At 44.1% G+C, this 17,578-nt stretch overlaps 1 protein-coding gene across 8 annotated transcripts in view; it reads left to right on the top strand.

The window, feature by feature from the left end:
• The window catches only part of LOC110491405 (1-phosphatidylinositol 4,5-bisphosphate phosphodiesterase epsilon-1), an 83,753-nt gene that overhangs the window by 12,968 nt on the left and 53,207 nt on the right, over positions 1-17,578 (top strand). For all 8 annotated transcript variants that reach the window (XM_036946250.1, XM_021564823.2, XM_021564826.2 and 5 more), the window contains one exon: positions 1,269-2,805. In XM_036946250.1, the coding sequence (XP_036802145.1) occupies positions 1,618-2,805 (1,188 nt within the window). In that variant the 5' untranslated portion in view covers positions 1,269-1,617. The remainder of the gene's footprint in view (positions 1-1,268; positions 2,806-17,578) is intronic.

Below are 17,578 nucleotides of genomic sequence, written 5' to 3'. Positions count from 1 at the left end.
GTCCACTCCATAGACATTTTATTTTTGGTACTGTCCGGGGCGCCTTTAATTTCAACGTCCACTGTTGTTGATTTTGATTTGGTCCAAACATAGACATCTATGATTGGATCAGATTTGGTCCAGTCTGGACCGGTCCAAATCTGAACCAATCATAGACCTCTATGTTTCACAAGTTTGGAGAGTACAGTAATGTAAAACAAGTTGAGTAGAGTTCAATACACACACAGTAAAGCACACTAAAGTTGAGTACACTATAGTGTACTGTACTCTACTTTACTGTACTCTTCTGAGCTTAAGATGTCCAAAGTTGTGAAACAGACTGCTGTGATTGGTTCAGATTTGGTCCATTCCGGACCAACCAAATTTGGTCTTGTTTGGTGCTGGAGTGTAGAATAACACCCAAATAGGCAAAGGGGGATATTGCGTATTTCTACCTTTTTTGTGTACCTATTCAGGATGCATCACCGGTAAAACCCCTAGAGTTGATTGACGCACCCGTGAGTCATTCTAATTAACATAAAATAACTATTTTTTAAAGGTAGAGAGATTTATTTGTATGGGCTGCGTCTCAATCCACTGCATCCACCATGTCGGACTTCTGCATCTGCGGTGGAAAGTGGCAGAGCTACAGCACTGTCTGTCGGACCACTGTCTGTCGGACCATATATTTATATATATATATACACACACACACACCTACAGGGGTCCTAAAATCCTAAATGAAATAGCTAAATGATCCATGGTATGACCAGCTTTTATTTTTTATTTTTTTAAATGAATATGTTCACTTTAGTAGGGGTTATGAGACTGACATTCATATCCATTATTATGCATTTCTGTGTAGTACAGATCAGGGACCCATGATTACATTTCGCTACCGCATTTCTGTTACTGGGTGTAAATCCACTTCACTTACTGTAGTTAATAACCAAAATAGGAGTCATGTTATAGCTGACGCTCCATTCTTTCTAGATTTTTTTCAAACTTAATTCGGAGCAGATATTTTAGCGTTTTTGGAAAACGTGGACACAAACTGAGGGAGATTTTACCTAAATTCTCTGACCAGACATTGCATCTGCAATTCTTCCAGTAAATTGGTAAAAAGTAGTCCTTGAGCACAGTTGTATGGTTTATTCAACTTTGAATTTACTGTTTATTTTTTGGACTGTTTTTTGGAGTCTCGGTGCAGATTTTGGATGGCCCTTTGTGACTGAGACTATTCTGGTGCTAATCTGCATTTTCCTCTTGTCTTCTCCTGCTTTTCTCAGATCCAGAAAGGAGGCATAGCAGTTGGAGTGGGGAGGAGCAAGCCAAGGTGTCAGTGACTACCTTGCTGTCACACTTAGCCACACCACACTCACTACACTCCGGAGATGGGGTATGTAAGCGCTTGACTCCGGACAGTTCTGTCAGGAAATTCCTCGTTTTGCCAAGGTGGTCACCCTTCTCCGCGCTGGTTTGTACAGCTGGAAAAGCTTCTGTTTCCACATCAGTCTGGAGCAGCATGACTGGCTGTGTATGTTCCTGATCAAGGCTATCCTCACCTCTTAATGTTGTGATCTGAAGCTTCTTGCCGGGGAGGGACAAAGAGACATTGGGGACATTCTAAGCGTCACTATGGCATCTGAGGACATAGGAGATGCTGTGGGTCGTGCGACAGTGGTGGCCTTGTCAGCCGGGTCCAGAAATAACCATGTCACTTCAGACTACGGCATGCCTCTGAGTCAAAGCAACACACGTCCACATTCTCACGAGCCAGATGTTAGCCACCAGGGCAGCGGAGACTGCTGCTCACCGCTCCCTCTCTATTGGAAGTTATCTTATGATAGCGGGTCTTATGATGGTGGGGAGGGGACGTTTCTGGATGCAGGATGCAAATGCTGGGAATACTCCAACCCTAAACATGCCAGTGCTGTAGCTGAGTTCGGCACCACATCTCGGGGGGAGAGGGGGACGCGTGCTTTGGTTTCCACCCAGCTGTGTCCGACATGTGATCCAGTGGAAAGTCTCTCAGCCTGCCAGGAGACTGACTCGGTCTGTTGGACCGCTGGGACCGAGACCGAGCCTCGGGAAAACCAGTCCGAGAGGAGAACAGAGGGGTTTTCTTCTCCTGCTGTGACTCCCCAGGCTGGTGCTCTGCCAAAGGTGAGCTACTCCGAGGGCTCTCCCTGCCAACTGGAGCCCAGCACGGCTGGCACACAACGCCCCTGTCCATCCTCGGTGCCCTGCAGACGCAGCTTTAGGAGGAGCAGCCTGCCAGTGGCATCTCAGTGCCACTTCTCCTGCTCTCCCATAGGGGAGGGAGGAATGCCAGGAATGCCAGCCAGGACTATCGATGCCCGCTGTTTGCACTTCCTGAAAGATGGCTACTCCAGCCTAGAGAGGCTCAACAGGAGACCCAGAGCCAAGGTCTCCGTGGAGAGATTCTTCAGGAGGGCCTCGCTGGATACCATGCTCTCCTCCTCCAAGCAGTCCACCAGCCCCCAGAAGAGTGATAGCGACGGCGGCCTGTCGGACAGCGAGTTCATCCGCAACAGGAAAGAGCGCTCCACCGTGCTGGTGAGGAGGTACTACAAAAACAACCGCAAAGTTGAGAAGTCTGTGCGCGCGGGCACCAAGGCCATCGTGAGGTTTATGCTCTCGGGACACATAGCAGAGAAGGCCTGGGAGGCTGTTTGCAAAAGGACCTGGCACCCCAGTGAGAGACCCATCGTGTCAGTCAGAGGGCACGGCGCGGGGCCTCTGGCCGTCAGCCTGTGGGGTTACAGGGGCCTGCTCAGATACACGGGGGCCAGACTCTCAGAGGTAAGCGTCTTTGTTTTTCACACCCAGGCTACAGGGTTCCTGAAAGAAACCTCTGTTGCTCTATACAGCTGCAGCAGCCTTCTCTTATCAAAGTGTTGGCTTAGCTCCCACACACAACAAATCAACTCCTTCAAATACGGTAGTTGTGCAAATGGTACAATCTAGCAATTCTGAAAATATTTTTGTAATGTGCAGTATTTTTCTCATTATTTGGCTTCAGCAATTCAATCACTCCCAACTAAAATACAAGTGACCATTGGTTCTCAGAAAAAATACTGCATCTTCATCTGTTTGATTTAATGTTTCGCCTCTTACGCTCTGCAGGGAGAGTCATAAGCAGAACCACTCAGTCATACTGTCTCTTTGTCCACAGTAGTCCGCAGCAGTGGAAAAATGGATCTGGCCCAGTTAGTTCTGGTGCCAATATCATTAACAGCCTGAGCTACCATTGCATTGAAGTTATTGCCATAGAAATCAGTAATATCCACAGAGCGAGATGGGGAGAAACCCCTGGTTCAGTGTTATGGTTCATTTCCTATGGAACACGTGCCAAATTTGGTGTGAGGAGTTTTTTGGGATGCCGAAAGGACCTGTAACAAAGCGTTTAGACGAATAAGGCTGGAGAAAGAGCACCTGGCTTCCAGTCTCCCTTGTTGAATGAACCACTGCCTTGGAGGTTTAACACGCTCCGCTCCGCTGAGTGTGTGTACGCCACAACAGAGCAAACCTCTGTGTCCAGAGAGTCTGTGCTGTGGTAACTAACCCGGGCTCTGCAGTGGTTGGAGACACAGTGTTTTTATGGGTCCTTTGTGGTGCAGAAATATGGGCTGCATTAAGTCTAAGGCTCGCTCATGTCTTGGCTAATAATGAGGCCATTGAAAAGGGTAATAGTCAGGGCGCCTGTCAAAACACCATCTGCACTATTCCTATGGCGTTACCATAGGAACCAAACAGAATGGGCACTGATTCTTATGCCCCCTCCCAGCCCCCACTTGAGTTTCTGACTATACAATAATTTAGTGGAGTTTTCTGTGAGAAATTCCAAAGTGTCCAGTGTTCCTGGGTTTATTTCCACAGCAAATGAGGTGAGCCAAGGCACACACAGGATTATGTAGTGAAGGGATCTTACCGGGGCAATGTTGGAGTAGTGAACTCAGAGAGAGGAAGGGAAATTAGGAGAAGAGATGTTTAGTGCCACGTACAGTGTCTCCAGAAAGATGTTTAGTGCCACGTACAGTGTCTTCAGAAAGTATTCAGACCCCTTGACTTTTCCCACATTTTGTTACGTTACAGCCTTATTCTAAAATTGATTGATATTTGTTTTTTATCCAATCTACACACACTACCCCATAATGACACATCTTAAACATGTATAAAGATACCTTTACATAAGTATTCAGATCCTTTGCCATGAGACTCGAAATTGAACTCAGGTGCATCCTGTTCCCATTGATCATTCTTAAGATGTTTCTATGACTTGATTGGAGTCCACCTGTGGTAAATTTGAATTGATTTCGACATAATTGATTTGGACATGATTTGGAAAGGCACACCTGTCTATATAAGGTCCCACAGTTCACAGTTGTCATGACGTTTGCCTGGGGGTAGGTTTATGACAGTCATATATACCTCTTCCCTCCCTTTTTCCTCTCTCTACCCTACGGATGTTACATTTGCAAACCCCTTGGTTAACATAGAGATTCTGGGAACATCAGAAGGTGGGGGAAAATTAACTATATTCTGGTAATCCGACCAATGGAACATATGCGGTGGTACGTAATGAATATGATGTCAGTTCGGTTGTCATCTGAGACATTCTCATCAATGATAAGATGACATAAACTCTACAGTGGAAAGTCTACACATCAGAGTTATCGGATTCACATGGAATTGTTGTTCAGTTTAAATGTTTGAATATGAAATTATTCGTGATGGGATGAAATGTGATTTTAGCTTCTAAAATGTGAGAATTGGGTTTTCATAAGGTTAGGGCTCTGCTCAATCAGTGGCCCGCCCCTGTGAAGAGTCATGGGTTATAAAACTTTCAGACACACCCTTCTCGCTCCACTATATAAAGCCTTGACGAAAATGTAACCTCCTGTTCTGAGGATGTGAGGACGACGGTCCGATGTCAGAATGGTTCAGAAAATAACTACAGAATGAAGCCAACATCAGCGTGAGCTTTGGTTGCGAATGGTATGAACTTTGAACTCTTATTCACTACAGAAGTGATACCTCCTAGCCGTTGAGTTAGCAACAGCAGCTTCAAACAATGATTAGGAAGGAACAGACAGAGTATTCCGTCTATCACCCAACGACGTTACTACAACATATCTAATTGACCACCAGAGACATTCTTCAAAGGACTCGGTTGGGCAACACGGCCTTCCATCTACCACCAACCTACTGAAGCGCAGCTCAGAGTAAATATTTATTGCATTTTCCTTTTCCAAATGGGTGGTAATTTAGAATGCATAAGATACTGTATTTACGATAGCACAGCTTCTCCCTGTGTCCCTCAGTCTTCCCGCTCTTTCACTCGAACCCAGCACCCTTTCTTTTGTGTAACAAGCTGTCATATCTGTTCCGCCCGCTAGGGACATTTTCCTTTATGACGTCATTTGTAATCAAGTTATGATTAATTATGTGTACGTGCAATTCTGTGTGATTAGTTAGGTATTTAGTAAATAAATATTTAAACACAATTTTGTATTGCTGATTCAACTTGTTAGCCAGGGTTCGTGACGATAACCAAGAATTTACAACTTTCAGATGAGACTGAATTAAGGTGACGATTAATATTGACTGCTATTGATGTAAAATATTACTAGGTCTTTAAGAGGTTATTCGGAAGATAACAGCTCTATAAATATTATTTTGTGGTGTCCCAACTCTCTAGTTAATTACAGTTATGATTAGCTCAATCAGGTAATATTAATTACGGAGAAATTATCTTATAGAATAGCATGTCTTATCACTTAATCCGGCATAGCCAAAGACACAACACAGTGCATGTCAGAGCAAAAACCAAGCCATGAGGTCGAAGGAATTGTCCGTAGAGCTCCAATACAGGATTGTGTCGAGGCACAGATCTGGGGAAGGGTACCAAAACATTTCCGAAGTCCCCAAGAACACAGTGGCCTCCATCATTCCTAAATGGAAGAAATTTGGAACCACCAAGACTCTTCCTAGAGTCCGGCGAAAATGAGCAATCGGGGGAGAAGGTCCTTGGTCATGGAGTTGACCAAGAACCCGATGGTCACTCTGACAGAGCTCTAGAGTTCCTCTGTGGAGAAGGACAACCATCTCTGCAGCACTCCACCAATCAGGCCTTCATGGTAGAGTGGCCAGACGAAAGATACTCCTCAGTAAAAGGCACATGACCGCCCGCTTGGAGTTTGCCAAAAGGCACCTAAATACTCTCAGACCATGAGAAAGAAGATATTCTGGTTTGATGGAACCAAGATTGAACTCTGGCTTGAATGCCAAGCGTGTCACGTCTGGAGAAAACCTGGCACCATCTTTACGGTGAAGCATGGTGGTGGCATCATGCTGTGGCAACACTTTTCAGTGGCAGGGACTGGGAGACTAGTCAGGATCGAGGCAAATATGATCGGAGCAAAGTAGAGTGATCCTCAACGAAAACCTGCTCCAGAGTGCTCAGGACCTCAGACTGGGGTGAAGGTTCACCTTCCAACAGGACAATGACCCTAAGTACTTCCGGACAAGTCCCTGAATTTTGGGGCAGCGCACAATTGGCCCAGCGTCATCCGGGTTAGGGAAGGGTTTGGCCGGCAGGGATGCCCTTGTCCCTTCGCGCTCTAGTGACACCTGTGGTGAGCTGGGCGCATGCACGCTGACACGGTCGCCAGGTGTACGATGTTTCCTCTGACACGTTGGTGTGGCTGGCTTCTGGGTTAAGCTGGCATTGTGTCACGAAGCAGTGCGGCTTAGTTGGGTCGTGTTTCGAAGGACTCATGGTTCTCGACCTTCGCCTCTCCCGAGTCCGTACGGGAGTTGCAGCGATTACACATGACTGTAACTACCAATTTGATACCACGAAATTGGGGAGAAAAAGGGGTAAAAAAAAAAAAGTATCAATGTTCTTGAGTGGGCCAGCCAAACTCCCCAAATACAGGTGTGCCAAGTAAGAGGTCGACCGATTAATCGGAAGGGCCGATTTCAAGTTTTCATAACAATCGGAAATCGGTATTTTTGGGCGCCGTTTAAAAAAAAAAAAAATGTTTTTTTTAAAATACCTTTTTAACTAGGCAAGTCAGTTAATAACACATTCTTATTTTCAATGTCGGCCTAGGAACGGTGGGTTAACTGCCTCGTTCAGGGGCAAAACAACAGATTTTCACCTTGTCAGCTCGGGGGATCCAATCTTGCAACCTTACAGTTAACTAGTCCAACGCAATAATGACCTGCCTCTCTCTCGTTGCACTCCACAAGGAGACTGCCTGTTACGCGAATGCAGTAAGACAAGGTAAGTTGTTAGCTAGCATTCAACTTATCTTATAAAAAATAATCAATCAATCATAATCACTAGTTAACTACACATGGTACACATGATGATATTACTAGATATTATCCATCGTGTCTGACTGAGCATACAAGTATCTGACTGAGCGGTGGTAGGCAGAAGCAGGCGCGTAAACATTCATTCAAACAGCACTTTCGTGCATTTTGCCAGCGGCTCTTCCTTGTGCGTTAAGCATTACGCTGTTTATGACTTCAAGACTATCAACTCCCGAGATGAGGCTGGTGTAACCGAAGTGAAATGGCTAGCTAGTTAGTTGGTTAGCTAGTTAGCGCACCTAAAACTTAACTGGGAATATTGAAGACTCATGTTAAAAGGAACCACCAGCTTTCATATGTTCTGAGCAAGGAATTGAAATGTTAGCTTTCTTACATAGCACATATTGCACTTTTACTTTCTTCTCCAACACTTTGTTTTTGCATTATTTAAACCAAATTGAACATGTTTCATTATTTACTTGAGGCTAAATGTATTTTATTGACGTATTATATTAAGTTAAAATAAGTATTCATTCAGTATTGTTGTAATTGCCATTTTTTTTTAAAAATTGGCCGATTTTTAATCGGTATCGGCTTTTTTGGTCCTCCAATAATCGGTATCAGCGTTGAAAAATCATAATCGGTCGACCTCTAGTGCCAAGCTTGTAGCGTCATACCCAAGAAGACTCGGCGTTATCGCTGCCACAGGTGCTTCAACAAAGTACTGAGTAAAGGGTCTGAATACTTATGTAAATAGAATATTTAATTTCATTAAAAAAATAATCATTGCAAAAAAGCAAAAATTGCTTTGTCATTATGGGGTATTATGTGTAGAATGAGGGACTTAAAAAAAAAAAAAAATCAATTTTAGAATAAGGCTGTAACGTAACAAAATGTGGATAAAGTCACAAGTCTGAATACTTTCCAAAGGCACTGTAGCTGGGCTAGTAGGTTAACAAACGTTAGTTGCGTGAGGCACCAAGCTAGTTTGTAGTTGAAAGTTGGTAGCTCATCTTTGTCTTAAGTTTGAATGTCCATTTGCATTTATTTGCAAATTGACACGAGATCAGCCTCCCAATGCAAACTTTATTGGTTACTTTGCAAGTTTCCATGTTGATTTTATTCAAACGAGACCTTCTCAGTAGCTTTATTTGTTTCTTTGGTGTGGTCTGAGAGCAGGTCTGTAATTCATCACCATGAGTGTGCTTACCTGTAAAAAAGCACTCCCAGCTCACCTGCCCTCAGGATCAAACATCCTTAAGATGGTGCCTTTTATTGTTTGCTCTTAAGGATCCTACCAATTTAGATTGGACCAAATCCTTTCATTTCCCCCAAAGCAGTTTGTCATGTCAACACATCTCTTTTGTAAGTTTGCACATGGCAACAGATGTACTAGTGGCCGGAGGGCATGGCGAGAAGAGTTGGTTGCTTCCCGGAAAGTAGCCTGTAAAAATGCTGTTTTCAAATTAGCACTGGTGCAAAACATCTTGACGGGACGGAAATGCAAACTTCAGCTGACCTCTTAAAGCACTATGACCCCACTGTCTTGTGTAATCTTTGGGGATAGTTCTCCCACGCGAGACCCTGTGTCATTAATTTACATTGGCCAGTGTGGGAATAAACGTGATCCTAAGATGTTTGCTTAAGACTGGTATGAAGCTACAGTAAGTTAAACTTGTGTTTTCAGCAAAGCCCACATAAAAAAGTACTGTATTTTATGGTATAAGTATTATAGTATTCACTAGTTTTTTTTTGCAGACTATGCTGTAGCATTTACAGTTAACTATAGTATAAATACTTAAGTAAAATAACTATATAGTAATTGTCACTTAATGTCAGTTTTTTTTCAGATTGTAGTATACTGTAGTTTTTACTGTATTGATTTTGAGGACATCACTGTAGTGTTTTTGTATTATCTTTGACAAAGAAGTGGAGGCTTTCTCCTTGAGGAAACCTATTGGAGGAATACAAAAAAATCAAATTTGACATAACCTGTAGGTAGGAAGAACTGGGTTGTGAACAGACTTGAACTCTTCTGCTATTTTCTATAATCTGTAGGGAACCCATTATATGGTCTATACCTGACATGTAGGTTTCTCACTTATGGGAGCCACAAATTGGGATATGGGGTAGGGGAATGGGCAGGGTATATGCACATTTAAATACTTTAGTGTTTATTATAGTTACAAAAGTGTTTTTGTTGACATTACTGAAGTATTTACTACAGTGTTTTTATTTTTTTGTGGATAATAATAATTCTATAGTAAGTACTGCACATGAGCGAGGGATGCTACAGTGTGTATATATAGTATACTACAAAATAAGCAGTGGAGTGAAACACTTCCCGCAATAAAAGGAACCTAGACAAATAGATAGCACACAGCTGTTAAATATTGTATGTGAATAAACTGATAAGCGTAACAGTCTTCAGTACATTGTATTGAGGGGGATTTCCAAAAGGCTATGACTAATATATTGAAATCTGAACTTTGACATGAATGTGAGAATTACACATGTGATTTTGTCACTTTTTTTTCTTCTTCTCCCCTTAACTACAGGAATCAAGTCTGCAGTTTGAATAACAAAAACAGTCGTGAATAACCCTCATGTCCACAGCACTTCCTGTCTGTGTGGTAGACGGATAACTCGGGCCCTGTCAAGAGAATAAGAATTACAGGATTGGCTGATAAGGATGCTCACCAATGTCACTGACCAGGCTTCTCAGTCAGAGCCTTTTTAGACTGAGAAAAGAGGGACCCAGTGACAGAGAGGGGAAGTGGCTAAAAACTGGTCCTATAATTGTTTAGCCAGACCTCCATGGCTTTCTCTAGTTTCTCTTAGTAAGAAAAGTAATAGAAGGGATCGGAGTCGGTGGTATCGGCTCTGTGTGCGTGCACATAGCTGAATGTGTGCGGTTTCAGTAATGTAGCTACTAGCTGGTTGGTTAGATAGGAAGAAGGCCTTTTAAAATAGATCAATGGTTTACATCGAAGAAAAACACTGAAGTCATTGCATTACAGCTAACTGTTCCAGCAAATCTACCGACCTCGTTAAGTAGAGGGAAGAGCCAACAGGGGCAGGTTCTAAAGAAGGGTAAATTAAAGACAACTTCCTGCTTCCAGAAACCTAAAGCTTGAATCAACAATCTTCGAAGGCTGCTGTTTGACCCACTGTGATTAGCTCAAGACTAATAAATACCAGGAAATTAGTAAGATGTGTTATGGTTGTTAGTGTCAGGTAGGGCTGTTGCGGTGACCATATTACCACCGGAAGTAATATGTCATGACCACAGTAACATTCATGGTAATCTCTTCTTATGTACTCTGGACATGCGTTGGTAGTACCCAACTTGCTAATGACCATCCGGTCCTAATGGCCTGGTCCTCGGGGCTCTATTGTCCCTCCATCAGTTCCTAATGGCCTGGTCCTCGGGGCTCTATTGTCCCTCCATCAGGTCCTAATGGCCTGGTCCTCGGGGCTCTATTGTCCCTCCATCAGGTCCTAATGGCCTGGTCCTCGGGGCTCTATTGTCCCTCCATCAGGTCCTAATGGCCTGGTCCTCGATTAGAAATGCAGGTTGAAAATGAGTGTGAAACATGGTCGTTGTGGATGTTGTTTCAAAGCCTAACACAATAAAATGGACAGCGCTTTCTAAGGTGATGATTAAAACTACCAAAGCATTTATTTAAAACACCCATATGCGTATTAGAGCTTATACACACGCTCGCAGTGCATTCGTTAAGTATTCAGACACCTTGATTTTTTCTTCATTTTGTTATATTACAGCCTTACACTAAAATTGATGAAATTACCCCCCCCCCCCCCCCCTCTATCTACACACAATACTCCATAATGACAAAGCAAATACAGGTTTTTAGAAATGTTTGCAAAACAAATAATTAATAAATAATCCTACATTTACATATGTCAGGCATTTGAGCATGTTGGGGATGCTCTGGATCTACGTGTACGACAGTGTTTCAGTTCCCGCCAATATCCAGCAACTTCGTACAGCCATTGAAGAGGAGTGGGACAACATTCCACAGGCCACAATCAACAGCCTGATCAACTTTATGCAATGGAAATGTGTCACGCTGCAAGCGGGAAATTATGGTCACACCAGATACTGACTGGTTTTCTGATCAAAGCCTCTACTTTTTAAAATGTTTTCAAAGGTACGCTATACAGTGGGGAGAACAAGTATTTGATACACTGACGATTTTGCAGTTTTACTACTTAAAGCATGTAGAGGTCTGTAATTTTTTAGCATAGGTACACTTCAACTGTGAGAGACGGAATCTAAAACAGAAATCCAGAAAATCACATTGTATGATTTCTAAGTAATTCATTTGCATTTTATTGCATGACATACAGTGGGGCACACCAATTGTGCAAGTTCTCCCACTTAAAAAGATGAGAGAGGCCTGTAATTTTCATCATAGGTACATTTCAACTATGACAGACAAAATGAGAAAAGAAATCCAGAAAATCACATTGTAGGATTGTTTATGAATTTATTTGCAAATTATGGTGGAAAATAAGTATTTGGTCAATAACAAAAGTTTATCTCAATACTTTGTTGTATACCCTTTGTTGGCTATGACCGAGGTCAAACGTTTTCTGTAAGTCTTCACAAGGTTTTCACACACTGTTGCTGGAATTTTGGCCCATTCCTCCATGCAGATCTCCTCTAGAGCAGTGATGTTTTGTGGCTGTTGCTGGGCAACACGGACTTTCAACTCCCTCCAAAGATTTTCTATGGGGTTGAGATCTGGAGACTGGCTAGGCCACTCCAGGACCTTGAAATGCTTCTTACGAAGCTACTCCTTCGTTGCCCGGGTAGTGTGTTTGGGATCATTGTCTTGCTGAAAGACCCAGCCACGTTTCATCTTCAATGCCCTTGCTGATGGAAGGAGGTTTTCACTCAAAATCTCACGATACATGGCCCCATTCATTCTTTCCTTTACACGGATCAGTCGTCCTGGTCCCTTTGCAGAAAAACAGCCCCAAAGCATGATGTTTCCACCCCAATGCTTCACAGTAGGTATGGTGTTCTTTGGATGCAACTCAGCATTCTTTGTCCTCCAAACACGATGAGTTGAGTTTTTACCAAAAAGTTATATTTTGGTTTCATCTGACCATATGACATTCTCCCAATCTTCTTCTGGATCATCCAAATGCTCTCTAGCAAACTTCAGACGGGCCTGGACATGTACTGGTTTAAGCAGGGGGACACGTCTGGCACTGCAGGATTTGAGTCCCTGGCGGCGTAGTGTGTTACTGATGGTAGGCTTTGTTACTTTGGTCCCAGCTCTCTGCAGGTCATTCACTAGGTCCCCCCGTGTGGTTCTGGGATTTTTGCTCACCGTTCTTGTGATCATTTTGACCCCACGGGGTGAGATCTTGCGTGGAGCCCCAGATCGAGGGAGATTATCAGTGGTCTTGTATGTCTTCCATTTCCCAATAATTGCTCCCACAGTTTATTTCTTCAAACCAAGCTGCTTACCTATTGCAGATTCAGTCTTCCCAGCCTGGTGCAGGTCTACAATTTTGTTTCTGGTGTCCTTTGACAGCTCTTTGGTCTTGGCCATAGTGGAGTTTGGAGTGTGACTGTTTGAGGTTGTGGACAGGTGTCTTTTATACTGATAACAAGTTCAAACAGGTGCCATTAATACAGGTAATGAGTGGAGGACAGAGGAGCCTCTTAAAGAAGAAGTTACAGGTCTGTGAGAGCCAGAAATCTTGCTTGTTTGTAGGTGACCAAATACTTATTTTCCACCATAATTTGTAAATAAATTCATTAAAAATCCTACAATGTGATTTTCTGGATTTTTTTTTCTCATTTTGTCTGTCACAGTTGAAGTGTACCTATTCTATAAATTATAGGTCTCATCTTTTTAAGTGGGAGAACTTGCACAATTGGTGGCTGACTAAATACTTTTTTGTCCCACTAAGTATTTGATCACCTACCAACCAGTAAGAATTCCGTCTCTCACAGACCTGTTAGTTTTTCTTTAAGAAGCCCTCCATTCTCCACTCATTACCTGTATTAACTGCACCTGTTTGAACTCGTTACCTGTATAAAAGACACCTGTCCACACACTCAATCAAACAGACTCCAACCTCTCCACAATGGCCAAGACCAGAGAGCTGTGTAAGGACATCAGGGATAAAATTGTAGACCTACACAAGGCTGGGATGGGCTACAGGACAATAGGCAAGCAGCTTGGTGAGAAGGCAACAACTGTTGGCGCAATTATTAGAAAATGGAAGAAGTTCAAGATGACGGTCAATCACCCTCGGTCTGGGGCTCCATGCAAGATCTCACCTCGTGGGGCATGAATGATCATGAGGAAGCTGAGGGATCAGCCCAGAACTACACGGCAGGACCTGGTCAATGACCTGAAGAGAGCTGAGACCACAGTCTAAAAAAAAAACAATAGTAACACACTACACCGTCATGGATTAAAATCCTGCAGCGCATGCAAGGTCCCCCTGCTCAAGCCAGCGCATGTCCAGGCCAGTCTGAAGTTTGCCATTGACCATCTGGATGATCCAGAAGAGGAATGGGAGAAGGTCATGTGGTCTGATGAGACAAAAATAGAGCTTTTTGGTCTAAACTCCACTTGCCGTGTTTGGAGGAAGAATGAGGATGAGTACAACCCCAAGAACACCCTCCCAAACGTGAAGCATGGAGGTGGAAACATCATTCTTTGTGGATGCTTTTCTGCAAAATGGACAGGACGACTGCACCGTATTGAGGGGAGGATGGATGGGGCCATATATCGTGAGATCTTGGCCAACAACCTCCTTCCCTCAGTAAGAGCATTGAAGATGGGTCGTGGCTGGGTCTTCCAGCATGACATCGACCTGAACCACACAACCAGGGCAACTAAGGAGTGGCTCCGTAAGAAGCTTCTCAAGGTCCTGGAGTGGCTTAGCCAGTCTCCAGACCTGAATCCAATAGAAAATCTTTAGAGGGAGCTGAAAGTCTGTATTGCCCAGCGACAGCCCCCGAACCTGAAGGATCTGTAGAAGGTCTGTATGGAGGAGTGGCCCAAAATACCCTGCTGCAGTGTGTGCAAACCTGGTCAAGAACTGCAGGAAACATATGATCTTCGTAATTGCAAACAAAGATTTCTGTACCAAATATTAAGTTCTGCTTTTCTGATGTATCAAATACTTATGTCATGCAATAAAATGAATTACTTAAAAATCATACAATGTGATTTTCTGGATTTTTGTTTTAGATTCCGTCTCTCACAGTTGAAGTGTACCTATGATAAAAATTACAGACCTCTACATGCTTTGTAAGTAGGAAAACCTGCAAAATCGTCAGTGTATCAAATACTTGTTCTCCCCACTGTATATACCAAGTTTGAACACCCCTTCAAATGACTGAATTTGGCTATTTCAGCCACCCCCGTTTCTGACAGTTATGTAAAATTGAGCACACAGCCATGCAATCAGCTTATTAATTAAAAGTCAATTAGCGTGACACTGGCAGTTTTTTAAATGACAATAACCGGAGGACAAAATGTTGACCGCCACAGCCCTAGTGTAAGCCCAGCAGAAATGGACACAAACACAGTAAACTTCAAAATGTTGACCGCCACAGCCCTAGTGTAAGCCCAGCAGAAATGGACACAAACACAGTAAACTTCAAAATGTTGACCGCCACAGCCCTAGTGTAAGTCCAGCAGAAATGGACACAAACACAGTAAACTTCAAAATGTTGACCGCCACAGCCCTAGTGTAAGCCCAGCAGAAATGGACACAAACACAGTAAACTTCAAAAGGACATTTTTGTAATTAGTCTTCAGTACAGGGAGGCCTCCGGGTCTGGGACCATCTCTAGGCCGCTGACTAACTTCCCTATGGAGGCAGCCTAGTGGTTAGAGCGTTGGGCCAGTAACCGAAAGGTTGCTGGATCGAATCCCTGAAGTAAAAATCTATTGTGAACAAGGCAGTTAACCCACTGTTCCCCCAGCGGCCGAAGACGTGGATGTTGATTATGGCAGCCACCCGCACCTCTCTGATTCAGAGGGGTTGGGTTAAATGTGGAAGACACATTTCAGTTGAATGCCTTGTTCAAATCAAAGTTTATTTGTTATGTGCCGAATACAACAAGTGTAGACCTTACAGTGAAATGCTTACTTACAGGCTCTAACAACAGTCCAAAAGGTATTAGGTGAACAATAGGTAAGTAAAGAAATAAAACAACAGTAAAAAAGACAGTGGAAAAATAACAGTAGAGAGGCTGTATACGGTGCAAGGCTGTATACGGTAGCGAGGCTACATACAGACACCGGTTAGTCAGGCTGATTGAGGTAGTATGCACATGTAGATACGGTTAAAGTGACTATGCATATATGATAAACAGAGAGTTTCAGTAGCGTAGAAGAGGGGGTGGTGGGTGGCGGGACACAGTGCAGATAGCCGAGTTAGCCAACTGTTGAAGCCTTTTTGTCCTAGACTTGGCACTTCGGTATCACTTGCCATGCGGTAGTAGAGAGAACAGTCTGTGACGGGTGGCTGGGGTCTTTGACAATTTTTAGGGCCTTCCTCTGACATCGCCTGGTGTATAGGTCCTGGATGGCAGTGATGTACTGGGCCCAGTACTGGGCCATACGCACTATCCTCTGTAGTGCCTTGCGGTCAGAGGCCGAGCAATTGTCGTACCAGGCAGTGATGCAACCAGTCAGGATCCTCTCGATGTTGCAGCTGTAGAACCTTTTGAGGATCTGAGGACCAATGCCAATTTTATGTAGTTTCCTCAGGGGTAATAGGCTTTGTCGTGCCCTCTTCACAACCTTCTTGGTGTGTTTGGATCATTCTAGTTTGTTGGTGATGTGGACACCAAGGAACTTGAAGCTCTCAACCTGCTCCACTACAGCCCTGTCGATGAGAATGGGGTGTGCTCAGTCCTCCTTTTCCTGTAGTCCACAATAATCTCCTTAGTCTTGATTACGTTGAGGGATAGGTTGTTATTCTGGCACCACCCGGCCAGGTCTCTGACCTCCTCCCTATAGGCTGTCTCGTCGTTGTCGGTGATCAGGCCTACCACTGTTGTGTTGTCTGCAAACTTAAAGATGGTGTTGGAGTCGTGCCTGCCTTGCAGTCATGGGTGAACAGGGAGTACAGGAGGGGACTGAGCATGCACCCCTGAGGGGCTCCAGTGTTAAGGATCAGCGTGGCAGATGTGTTGCTACCTACCCTCACCACCTGGGGGCGGCCCGTCAGGAAGTCCAGGATCCAGTTGCAGAGGGAGGTGTTTAGTCCCAGGATCCTTAGCTTAGTGATGAGCTTTGAGGGCACTATGGTGTTGAATGCTGAGCTGTAGACAATGAATAGCATTCTCACGTAAGTATTCCTTATGTCCAGGTGGGAATGGGCAGTGTGGAGTGCAATAGAGTTTGCATCATCTGTGGATCTGTTTGGGCGGTATGCAAATTGGAGTGGGCCTAGGGTTTCTGGGATAATGGTGTTGTGAGCCATGACCAGCCTTTCAAACACTTCATGGCTACAGACGTGAGTGCTACGGGTCTGTAGTCATTTAGGCAGGTTGCCTTTGTGTTCTTGGGAACAGGGACAATGGTGGTCTGCTTGAAACATGTTGGTAACACAGACTCAATCAGGGACATGTTGAAAATGTCAGTGAAGACACCTGCCAGTTGGTCCTGGTAATCTGTCTGGCCCCGCAGCCTTGTGAATGTTGACCTGTTTAAAGGTCTTACTCACGTCGGCTACGGAGAGCGTGATCACACAGTCGTCCGGAACAGCTGATGCTCTCATGCATGCCTCAGTGTTGCTTGCCTCGAAGCAAGCATAGAAGTGATTTAGCTCGTCTGGTAGGCTCGTATCACTGGGCAGCTCGCTGTGCTTCCCTTTGTAGTCTTAATAGTTTGCAAGCCCTGCCACACAAGACGAGCCTCAGAGCCGGTGTAGCATGATTCAATCTTAGCCCTGTATTAACGCTGTGCCTAAGCTTCCGGGTTAGAGTCCCACATCTTGAAAGCGGCAGCTCTACCCTTTAGCTCAGTGCGAATGTTGCCTGTAATCCATGGCTTCTGGTTGGGGTATGTACGTACAGTCACTGTGGTGACGACGTCATTGATGCACTTATTGATGAAGCCCGTGACTGATCTGGTATACTCCTCAATGCCATCGGAAGAATCCCGGAAAATGTTCCAGCCTGTGTTAGCAAAACAGTCCTGTAGTTTAGCATCTGCTTTACCTTTGAAGTTGTTGT

Source organism: Oncorhynchus mykiss, chromosome 16 (genome assembly GCF_013265735.2).
Source record: "Oncorhynchus mykiss isolate Arlee chromosome 16, USDA_OmykA_1.1, whole genome shotgun sequence".
Taxonomy (NCBI): Eukaryota; Metazoa; Chordata; class Actinopteri; order Salmoniformes; family Salmonidae; genus Oncorhynchus; species Oncorhynchus mykiss.
Note: the sequence above shows the minus strand (reverse complement) of the source record. Positions and strands in the feature narration are given on the sequence as shown.